Source organism: Haematobia irritans, chromosome 2, assembly GCF_050003625.1.
Source record: "Haematobia irritans isolate KBUSLIRL chromosome 2, ASM5000362v1, whole genome shotgun sequence".
Lineage (NCBI taxonomy): Eukaryota > Metazoa > Arthropoda > Insecta > Diptera > Muscidae > Haematobia > Haematobia irritans.
This window is the reverse complement of record NC_134398.1, coordinates 165,453,241-165,465,451: the sequence shown is the minus strand read 5'-3', so window position 1 is coordinate 165,465,451 and position 12,211 is coordinate 165,453,241. Positions and strand designations below refer to the sequence as shown.

General features: G+C 33.8%; 1 protein-coding gene across 4 annotated transcripts in view; it reads left to right on the top strand.

The window, feature by feature from the left end:
• The window catches only part of tutl (immunoglobulin superfamily member turtle), a 478,391-nt gene extending 471,372 nt beyond the window's left edge, over positions 1-7,019 (top strand). For all 4 annotated transcript variants that reach the window (XM_075296786.1, XM_075296784.1, XM_075296785.1 and 1 more), the window contains one exon: positions 4,098-7,019. In XM_075296786.1, the coding sequence (XP_075152901.1) occupies positions 4,098-6,240 (2,143 nt within the window). In that variant the 3' untranslated portion in view covers positions 6,241-7,019. The remainder of the gene's footprint in view (positions 1-4,097) is intronic.
• Positions 7,020-12,211: the final 5,192 nt, after the last annotated feature.

The following is a 12,211-nucleotide window of genomic DNA, read 5'->3' as shown; positions in this document are numbered from 1 at the left end:
ATAATTATATATAGCGCCCATATAAACCGATCCCCAGATTTGGCTTGTGGAGCCTCTAACAGAAGCATATTTCATCCGATCCGGCCGAAATTTGGTACATGATGTTGGTATATGGTCTCTAACAACCATGCAAAAATTGGTCCACATCGGTCCATAATTATATATAGACCCCATATAAACCGATCCCCAGATTTGGCTTGTGGAGCCTCTAACAGAAGCATATTTCATCCGATCCGGCCGAAATTTGGTACATGATGTTGGTATATGGTCTCTAACAACCATGCAAAAATTGGTCCACATCGGTCCATAATTATATATAGACCCCATATAAACCGATCTTCAGATTTGTCTTGCGAAGCCTCAAAGAGGAGCAAATTGCATCCGATCCGGCTGAAATTTGGTACATGGTATTGGTATATGGTCTCTAACAACCATGCAAAAATTGGTCCACATCGGTTCATAATTATATATAGCCCCCATATAAACCGATCCCCAAATTTGGCTTGCGAAGTCTCCAAGAGAAGCAAATTTCATCCAATCCGGTTGTAATTTGGAACATGGTGTTAGTATATGATCTTTAACAACCGTGCCAGAATTGGTCCATATCGGTCCATAATTATATATAGCCCCCATATAAAACATTCTCCAGATTTGACCTCCGGAGCCTCTTGGAGGAGCAAAATGCATCCGATCCGGTTCAAATTAGGAACGTGGTGTTAGTATATGGTCGCTAACAACCATGCCAAAATTGGTCCAATCACACAAAAATTGGTCCATATCGGTTCATAATCATGGTTGCCACTAGAGCCAAAAATAATCTACCAAAATTTTATTTCTATAGAAAATTTTGTCAAAATTTTATTTCTAGAAAAATTTTGTAAAAATTTTATTCGGTTCATAATAAAATTTTCATCATTGTCAAAATTTTATTTCTATAGAAAATTTAGTCAAAATTTTATTTCTATAGAAAATTTTGTCAAAATTTTATTTCTATAGAAAATTTTGTTCAAATTTTATTCGGTTCATAATCATGGTTGCCACTCGAGCCAAAAATAATCTACCAAGATTTTATTTCTACAGAAAAATTTGTCAAAAGTTTATTTCTATAGAAAATTTTGTTAAATTTTTTTTTCTGTAGAAAATTTTGTCAAAATTTTCTTTCTATAGAACATTTTGTCAAAATTTTTATTTCTATAGAAAATTTTATTAAATTTTTATTTCTATAGAAAATTTTGTTAAAATTTTATTTCTGTAGAAAATTTTGTCAAAATTTTATGTCTACTTTGTCAAACTGAATTATATACGTATTGGATCGATCTTTTTTGATTTAATATATACCACGTATGAACTTACATACAATTTAGAAGATGGTGTTAGGAGGATTTAAGATACCTTGCCATCGGCAAGCGTTATCGCAACTTAAGTAATTCGATTGTTGATGGCAGTGTTTAGAAGAAGTTTCTACGCAATCCATGGTGGAAGGTACATAAGATTCGGCCTGTCCGAACTTACGGCCGTATATACTTGTTTTATGTTAGCTTGATATCAGGCAGGTTTTTATGACCAAATTATTTCAACTACATATTATTACAATATTTATTCGAGTTTATTGGCAAGAAGTTTAAGGGAATTGATACTATTAAGATATTGAAAAGAAAATGCCAAATAGCCATCCACACAAGCCTGACTATACGTAGGTTTCATCGCTGACTAATGCGAATTTCCATAGCGTTTAGTGTAGATCTAACGATGGGATATGATTCATTTTTGGACTTATAAGCTAATTTCTTATTGAATTTCCATACGAAAATTATTCTTCCCAAATTGAACCATTACTTTCCTTGTCCATAATTCGATGAAGTCGTTTATCTAAAAGAAAGAAACCTTTTTTTGACTAAGGTAAATGGCTGTAATAATTCTGCAAAATTCTTCAAAATTAATTAAATCGTCCTTAACATTTTTGGCTGTTTGTATCTTGAAGCACAAAAGTGTTCAAAAACATGAGATGTCTTTCAATACTTTATTTTAAAGACGTAGTTTACTTGAAACATAGTTTTATTTCTACTTGATGTGGAGTTTAAATGTGGAGATTTAAGTTGTCGTTAACATATCTTTAAGACTCTGATAGCTCATGAAGAAGAAATCTGAAAAAAAAACAATAAACTAAAATTGTTTTTTAGAGAAAAAGTTTGTGTCTTAAGGTTGTCCTTACATTAATTCTCCGCTTCTTTGGCACGGAATCAATACCAAAACCATTAGTAAAAATTCAAAATCTTTTGAAAATGACATGCTTGTTTTTCAGTGCAGTTAAACATATAATTTTTAGAAAACTAGACTTTTCTTTTATTCACACTAATTCCCTTCAAAGCTGATGTAGTGATCCTCCAATTTTTGATAATAAATTTTTCATTTTAATTACTTTCAAAAGGGGCCTCCGTTTCGGCGACATTTCCTCTCTTTCGTCTCAGCTTGAGATTTTGAAATAGTCGCTAGCGGTCTGAATACGTTGTTCGCAACCAACGCAATTTGAAGCTGCATTAATGGTCCCAATCGTCAACCCATAGTTTTCTTATATCCAAATATACAGGGGTTCAGGGGTTATCTTTGAAGTTCCTGCTATTTTATTATATTTCAATTTGTGGCCATTCAAAACCATAGGATGGGAGGGGGGGTGGTTGGTATACTAACTTTGTCATATCGTTTGGTCTCTGACCCCATAAAGTGTATATATTGTGGACCGTGGTGAAATTCTGAGCCGATTTAGCGATGTCCGTCTGTTGCTATCTTCAAAGCGAAAAAAGCTATCGACTCGATTTTTTTTTTTGAAAGTGGGTCATATCGGTATAGATCCCTAGGTTAGGTTAGGTTATGTGGCAGCCCGATGTATCGGGCTCACTTAGACTATTCAGTCCATTGTGATACCACAGTGGTGAACTTCTCTCTTATGACAAGGAACCTCCTTTTTATAGCCGAGTCCGAACGGCGTTCCACATTCCAGTGAAACCACTTAGAGAAGCTTTGAAACCCTCAGAAATGTCACCAGCATTACTGAGGTGGGATAATCCACCGCTGAAAAAACTTTTTGGTGTTCGGTCGTAGCAGGAATCGAACCCACGACCTTGTGTATGCAAGGCGGGCATGCTAACCATTGCACCACGGTGGCTCCCTATATAGATCCCTAAGATAAATTTCTACTGCTGCTGAAATCGTCTATAGAGCGGATGCTTAAAAGGATGACCTCCTTTCTATGAGGAACCCATGTTACATTCTTTGTTTCTGATCCAATTTTGCACCACATCCGGTGACCAAAAAAGGACGTTTTCATTGCTTTATTGGCTACACTTTTTTGTTGGGATGTAGCCTCAATTTCCTTGGACTTCTCTAATAGCAATAAATGGGTCAATTAGGCTGGAAGAAGAGTTTTCTTTTCTAAGAAACGAAATTTTAGACAAAGGAAGTTGTCTTTTAAAGCTAATTGATTTTTTCTTAAAAAAAAACAACAACAACAACAAATAAAAGAGGTTAGGAACAATTTCTTATAAATTGAGATTTGATTGTTCTTAAATAAAATACTTTTTAACAAAGGAGAATTTCGTTTGCGAAAATTATCTTTTCTTTATGTGTACTTATGAAATATATCACTCTATTAAAATTTAGTTTTTACATTTCATGTATACATATTAATCTTATTTTGTAATATTTCCATATCCATTTAAATAAAAATTTTATTTTTATTTTATGAAATTAAATTTTTCAAACTCCATAAATAATTTTTTTTACATATAAATATATAAACAAAACAATTTCACATAATGCCTGACAAAAATCATTAATAATATTATTACTAATATAAGATATTTATGTGTCTTTTCTGTATATTTGTGCTTCACTGTGCTGTAATAAAAAATAAAAAAAAAAATCTGGATGATGTTGTAGATCAAAAGGTTGGCCTTCCATATTAATTTACTTTATATTCTATGTTTTTATAAAATATTATATAGATATATATGTTATAAAAAAGTCTATTTTAGCATGCTTTTATATTAAAAAAAATAATTTAATATTATTATTAATTTATTTGCCTTTTCCTTACACAGATATAAACAAACCCGAATATCAAGTCTAACAACAATACTTATTGCAATATTACACTGGATATGGCCACCGGATCGTTGTACCAACTGTCATTCGATCTATAGTTCGCCAACTCTCGATGAGTCGGAACGTCGCAAATCCCTGAGTGAAATACAACGATCAAGGGATGGACGTTTTGTATTGGCCACCAAAGCGGGAAATGCCCTTACCAATGGTGATCTACTGCTCGACGAGGGTATCGATGAGGTTGATGCAGTAGACACAAGACGTAATAGTAATGCATCACAAAAATCCTCCTCGGACGATGGTGGGTTCTTGTCTAGGCGCAATTTTATAACAGCCCGAGCTTCATGGCGACGTCCATTGGTGGCCTCACCAAGTCAGCTGAGTTTACAATCGGTGGCGGCGGGATCAGCCAAGGGATTATTGCAGGGTCTTGGAGGTCTATTGAAAATTGGAGCATCAGGTGGAAGCAATGGAGGAGGAGGAGGAGGAGGAAATTTCCGTAGTGAGGGTGATAATTTACTAAGTGGAGCCCGGTATCAAAATGTCTATGGTAATACCATCTATAGAAATTTACATCCTCACCATGGCATGGGTCTACAGGCCCAACCGGCTAGTAGACCTTTACACATCAATACCATAAGTGGAGGATTACAAAGTCATCATATGCATCAGGTATTTTCACCATCTAAAGTATCGAGAATATTTTCCAGTTCACCTGCTAGTAGTCCCAATGGTATGGTCACCCAAACCGATGATGGTCTTATGACATCACCTTGGGCTCTCACTACACCGAATCATTCGAATCATTTTCCCTATAATCAATTTAGTGATTTGAGTACAGTGTGTCCAGGATCAGCAGAGAGATCTGTGCCCACTCTAACACCCACTGCCAGTGGTAATTTAAGCCGTTATCGTTATTATCCCCATGAATTGCCTTCGTTGAGGACCATACAAGAGGAAACACGACGTTTGAATTATGAACATCAACAGCAAAGGGAACAAAGGGATCAAGATTTTCTTCCTCTGCATATGGATTCGCCACCATCATGGAGAAGTTATTATCAACATAGCTCGGCCCCTTACTATCATAGCTATAGGCCCAGGACCAGATGGTATCCACGTCATTATTCACGTCTTTTTGGAAGATCTCAAGGGGATTTAATGTCCCCTCTACCACATTTGAATTTAACTTTAAGATCCTCAAATCATCATGTCTTGGGTTTGGATGCCTCACCCGAGTCGCGCTCCAGTTCAAGTGGTTTTGGATCGAAAAATACCTCCAATCATCCACAGGGCTCACATCATTCGGGTAGTACAAGTGAATGGCGTTTATTGCCACCATATAGACCACCGCCACCACCACCGTCAGCAACAAATACTGCCTACTTTGGAACACAAACGACTATGGGTCCGCAGTCACAGGCTCAACAGCAGCAGCCAACGCATCATCATCTACAACAACCGCAACAGGCCCAGGGTCAAGCTCCGGTATATCATCAGACACCGCCACAGCTTTCACAGCAGCAACATTGCAATCCATTTAGCACTCTGCCCCTGACATCGTATCAACATTACTCGCCATCAAATTATTTCAGTTCCAGTACTACACAGAGAACTTTGACACCTCCTTATACCATGGAACATTGGTTGGATATGATCACAAGACTGAATGCGGCCACGGATAATGTGAATTTACCCAAATCCGTAGATGTGGGTAGTGTGGATGGCCATTATGAGTTTGATCCATCAACACCCACGCCCAGTGCCTCCACACCCACTGGGGGTTTATTAAGGGAAGATTTTAACCTGCACATTGATACCACAGGACATCTGCATCATTCCAATTCCCATCACAATCACCACCATCATCATGCCAATGGATCAAACTCACATCATACATTACCAGGAGGACCCCTTAGTTCTACGAGTAGTCTTTTTAATGGCCACACGACGCTGAATTATGGTCTTGCTGGATCATCCTCAACTTTTGGGGGAGGTGCTATGAGAAAATCCCGCCTGCAAGGTCGTTATGATAATATCGAGGCCCGACTGCAATCCATGAAGGAGGAATTCTATGAATATAGAAAACGTCAAGCTATGCAAAGAGCAGGAGTATCGGAATTGGAAAGTGTTTGCTGACAAAGGCCTACAAGGCGTTATCGTTGGCCCCGGCAATGGTGGGAGCTGTGATGTGAGAAAGAGAGATAATAAGGCGTTAAGAAAATGGTTTCAGTTTCCAGTGTTTAATCATTCCACCCACACGCGGGAAGGGGCGGGGAATGATTTAAAAGCAACCTAGGGTGTCACACACGGCCGATTTGCATGTAAGTTTTCCAACAGTTTTCCGAGGTTTCTTAAGTGACCAAGTGCAGTCACTTAGCACACAGAAAAATACATTGTCAAACATACCCTCACACACACACATGGGAATCACATGAATTTGCTCATATTTCACCTATTTAGCCATTAAATTAGAAAATTCACCATTCACACACACACACACACATCTGTAGGCGTGCCATCTCCCTTCAACACGAAAACTCAAACTTAAAAGCCCTCACAAATACAATCAAAATTCTCAAAGCCATCAAAGCCACAACAACAAGAAAAAACAAAACGACAAAGGAAAAACCAAACCTCAATAATAAGAAAAACAACTTTAAAGAGCACTGATTTTTCAATTATTACAACTAAAACAAAAAACGAGACATCTTATTAAACTAAAAAAAACATAATAAGAAAAGTTGCAATACACTCAAAAAAAAATTATATGAAGTTAGTAAGACTAGTATAAAAAAACCGAATTCCCATGAAGAAAATAATATTTAAGAATTAATAAAATAAAAAATTTAACAAAAAAAAAATACTCTTCCACGAATTATTTCTTTAGTAAAGAAAATGGGGGCAATTTTCTTTACTAAAGAGCAAAAATGTACCCCCTACCCAGTATTTCTTAAAGAAAAACGAATATAAACAAAAAGAAAAACCTAGTAATTTCAAATTTCCCCAAAAAAAGGAAACATTTAGGTGAATATGAAAAAATATATATAAAAAATAATGTAATAAAAATACAAACACACAATATAACTAAAAAAACTACCACACAAAAAATACACAAAATTAGTAGTTTTAACACAATTTAGTGGAAAAAAGGAAGTTATAAAAAATAAAAAAGAATGTAAAACTTCTTAAAGAAATTTAACCAAAAATTAAGAAAAACAAACACAAACAAATTTGTAAAATATTCTAAATAAAAAGAAATTCTTTATAATTTAAATAAAATTAATAATAAATTAAAAACAAAAAACCAAACCCCAACAAAAGACGTACAGTTTTTTAGTTAACACATTGAATGGAAAAAAATTTAATGGAAATTAAATTTTATTTGGAAGTAGTGAAATGAGAAGGAAAGTGAAAAAAGAATTATACTAAAACAAACACTTAGTTAAATAAATTTATGGAAAAGTTCTAAAATTAAGTTAGTTTTAAATTACATAAATAATTTAAAATATTATGGGAAAAAATTAAAAAAAAACAAAAAAATCCTAAACACCTTATTCCTTTTCATAATCTCCCCCACCCCCCAGTTCACCCTTTCCAAAAAATAAAACATAATGTAAATATTTATTATAGTTCGTATATATATAAATATTATGTAATATTAATTAATTAATAAGAAAGAAAAAAACCACTGCAACAACAATAGCAATTATTGAACATATTTGAATGAACGAAAACAGAAAAAACAACAAACCGAAATTTATATAATTATAAAAGAAGTTAAATAAAAATATATGACAAAAAATGAATTAAATTTAAACATAATCCCCCCTTTAGCATTTTCAATATTAACCTATAATACGAGTATATTTATTTAAATAAACGAAGGTAATAAAACAAAACCCCTACAAATTCCTAAACCACAAGGAAATATTATAAAAAAAAACGAATACGTATAAAAATAAATTATTGAATTATTTTTTTTTGTAATTAATAGTACTCCCCATGTGAATGTTGGGGAAATTTTGAAAAACCCTTTTTGTTGCTTTAGTTATAAAATCCACATTATTTGAGGGCATTAAGGTGAGTTTAACTATGGCATTTGATTACATTTAGGGCTAAATAAAATTGTCAAATTAATTTGAAAATAGAAGACATATATTCTCTGATTTATGTGCACTCAAAAAAAAAAGTGAACTCTCTATTTCACTAAAGCCAATTTAACTTTATTTTAGTTCATGGAATTATTATGTTTGGAGAAAGTTTCCTTTACTCTAATAATTTTTTGCGTACGTTAGTTGAATTAACTAAAAAGCGGAAAAAAATTATTCACAAATTAAGAATAAAAATTTACTAAATTCTTATTTCTCACAACATAGTTCATTATTCCCTTAAATTTGTAAATTTTACTACAAATGTGTTCATCATCAACTTCGAATGTCACTAAAGACATTCTTGCAATTTTGAAGTCCAATTTTTTCCTTCAAACTACAAAATTGTCTTTAACAAGTGAAAAAAGTTAATTATGTCTAATAAATTTTTTTGAATTTGTCGAAAAATATTTACTTATTTTTGTGGCATCGGTGAGGTCGGTGAAGAAGAATAACATGACCATATAAATTATACCCAAATTCTAAAGGCAAATAATATTTTAAAATATTTGAAATATTGTGTGAAATATTGAAAAGTTGCAGCGTGCTCTATACCAAACTAAACTATATCAGTCCTTTTGCCTAGTGTATTTTACAACGTTAAATCCATTTCATTAGGTACCAAAATGTTTCCCATTTCCTTAAAAAATATTCCTTAAGGAAAAATAATAAACAAGTTTATTTTGCAATTTTGAAGTCCAATTTTTTCCTTCAAACTACAAAATTGTCGTTAACAAGTGAAAAAAAAAGTTAATTATGTCTAATAAATTTTCTTGAATTTGTCAAAAAATATTTACTTATTTTTGTGGCATCGGTGAGATGCCAGCGTTTGTAATACTATTTAGTTAAAATTTTCTAAAAGTATTAAAAAATTTCTAGTTTTCTTCCTTATTGGATCACTGTTTTTTTCAGTGTGATATTGTTCAATTATAAAAATTTTTATAAAAATTTGGCAGTTATTGTTTGTGGTGAAAATATTGTTTCAGCCCAATTTCGAAGAATTGTAAGGGCTGTGATTTGGCTAGTTGTTGGACTGGCATAGGAACTTAGTCTGTCTTAAGTATTTCCTAAGTTTCCTCAATTTTGTTGTGGTTTTCTCTTAAATATTGAGGTTTTTGAAAAAGCCCCCTTTTTATACTGAAAACTAAAGTTTTGGTATAAAACAACACAATCCCGGAATGCATAAATGGGGTCCTGATTAAAAAAAAAGAATTTTTGTAATGCATGCAAATAAAAAATAATATTGGCCTAATATGAAGGAATATACAACCTTAACTTTAGGATATTGAATAAACTCAATATTAAGGGTAAATTTCTTTAAAAAAAATATTTTAATTGAACGAAGGTCTATAACCCTTGATATAGAAAATGTTTAATTAAATTTAGAACATGATATTTATAATATATTTTTATTTTTTAATTAAATTTAGGACAAGAATATTTATAATGTCTGTTCCTCTCTTAAAGTTGTATGTCTCCGAAGTACGTAAAATTTTACTTGAAATAAAAAAAATAAATTTTTCCATTTAAACAAATGAACTTTTAACTTTAACTAAATTAAAATGACCAGAGCTACTTATATTAATTAAAAAGATTTTATATTAAGGGCGATTTTCATTCGAACGATGTAAATCTTACATCCTAAATGAATATTTTTCAATATTTTTCACCGTTCAGTAAAGTCTCTATTATTTGTAATAATATTTCCACGCTCTATTACATTAAAGTAGGTTCTCTAACATTATAATTGAAATAAAGCCCAATATTATTATCCTTATATAAAGGACGCGTATCACTGATTTTATGAAAAATTCGAAATTCATAATAAACTTCATTTTTGAGCCAGCATGGTGCCCGTCTGGCAAACTTAGACATAGCTAATGCTATGTCTAAGGCTAATGCTATTTTTCTTTAAGATGCGAATGCGAATTTTGTTTAACATATATGATGCATTTATTTGATATAAAGTTTTTTCCTGTCCAAAAGCCGATAAAGTTCTTTTGTCCTTACAGTTAAGTGATTCGATATAAAAAAAAGAGTATCGTAACATAAAAAATTTTTGTTTTTTTTTTTTGACTAAGGTTATTAAAAATTCTGATTATTATTTTTTTTTTTTTTTCAAATAATTGAATTGTTTTCAAATTTGTTGACTTTTTATATCTTGACTACAAAGCTCAAAAGGGCCCAGGCGTATTTAAAGAAGAAATAAAATAAATTAAAATTTATTTCAAGAACGGGATGCCACCGTGGAGCAATGGTTAGCATGCCCGCCTTGCATACACAAGGTCGTGGGTTCGATTTCTGCTTCGACCTAACACCAAAAAGTTTTTCAGCGGTTGTATTATCCCACCTCAGTAATGCTGGTGACATTTCTGAGTGTTTCGAAGCTTCTCTAAGTGGTTTCAGTGCTATGTGGAACGCCGTTCGGACTCGGCTATAAAAAGTAAGTCCCTTGTCATTGAGCTTAACATGGAATCGGGCAGCACTCAGTGATAAGAGAGAAGTTCACCAATGTGGTATCACAATGGACTGAATAGTCTAAGTGAGCCTGATACATCGGGCAGCCACCTCACCTAACCTAACCTAACCTATTTCAGAAAAGCAAAAATTGTTGTCTTTCTAATTAATTTCTCTCTCAAAAATTCCTTGTGGAATATTTGTATACCTTTAGGGGGACAAATGTAATATTAAAGGTAGACAATCCCGCAAAACAATCGAAATTGAAATTTACATCATAGATGATAAATACATTTACAAAAAAAAAAAAAAATACGGTCTTAAAGGGATAATTCGGTAGTGCAAATAAATTGTCAGGCAAGAAAACACTGACAATTCTAACAGGTTGGCTAATAAGTCCCCGGTCTAACAAAGAAAAACACATTTTTTGTCAAAATTCGTTTTTATTATTCAACATAGTTCCCTTCAAGAGCGATACAACGATTATAACGACCTTCCAATTTTTGATACCATTTTGGTAGTACTCCTTCGGTTTAGCCTCAAAATAGGCCTCAGTTTCGGCGATCACCTCTTCATTGCAGCCAAATTTTTTCTCTGCGAGCATCCTTTTGAGGTCTGAGAACAAGAAAAAGTCGCTGGGGGCCTGATCTGGAGAATACGGTGGGTGGGGAAGCAATTCGAAGCCCAATTCATTAATTTTTGCCATCGTTCTCAATGACTTGTGGCACGGTGCGTTGTCTTGGTGGAACAAAACTTTTTTCTTCTTCATATGGGGCCGTTTTGCCGCGATTTCGCCCTTCAAACGCTCCAATAACGTCATATAATAGCCACTGTTGATAGTTTTTCCCCTCTCAAGATAATCGATGAAAATTATTCCATGCGCATCTCAAAAAACAGAGGCCATTACTTTGCCAGCGGACTTTTGAGTCTTTCCACGCTTTGGAGACAGTTCACCGGTCGCTGTCGGCTGAGTGACTGTCGATTGGACTCAGGAGTGTAGTGATGGAGCCATGTTTCATCCATTGTCACATATCGACGGAAAAACTCGGGTGTATTACGAGTTAACAGCTGCAAACACCGCTCAGAATCATCAACACGTTGTTGTTTTTGGTCAAATGTGAGCTCGCGCGGCACCCATTTTGCACAGAGCTTCCGCATATCCAAATATTGATGAATTATATAACCAACACGTTCCTTTCATATCTTTGAGGCCTCTGCTATCTCGATCAACGTCATTTTACGGTCATTCAAAATGATTTTGTGGATTTTTTTGATGTTTTCGTCGGTAACCATCTCTTTCGGGCGTCCATTGCGTTCCCCGTCCTCCGTGCTCATTTCACCACGCTTGAATTTTGCATACCAATCAATTATTGTTGATTTCCCTGGGGCAGAGTCCGGAAACTCATTATCAAGCCAAGGTTTTGCTTCCACCGTATTTTTCCCTTCAGAAAACAGTATTTTATCAAAACACGAAATTGCGTTTTTTCAATTTTTTTTTCACA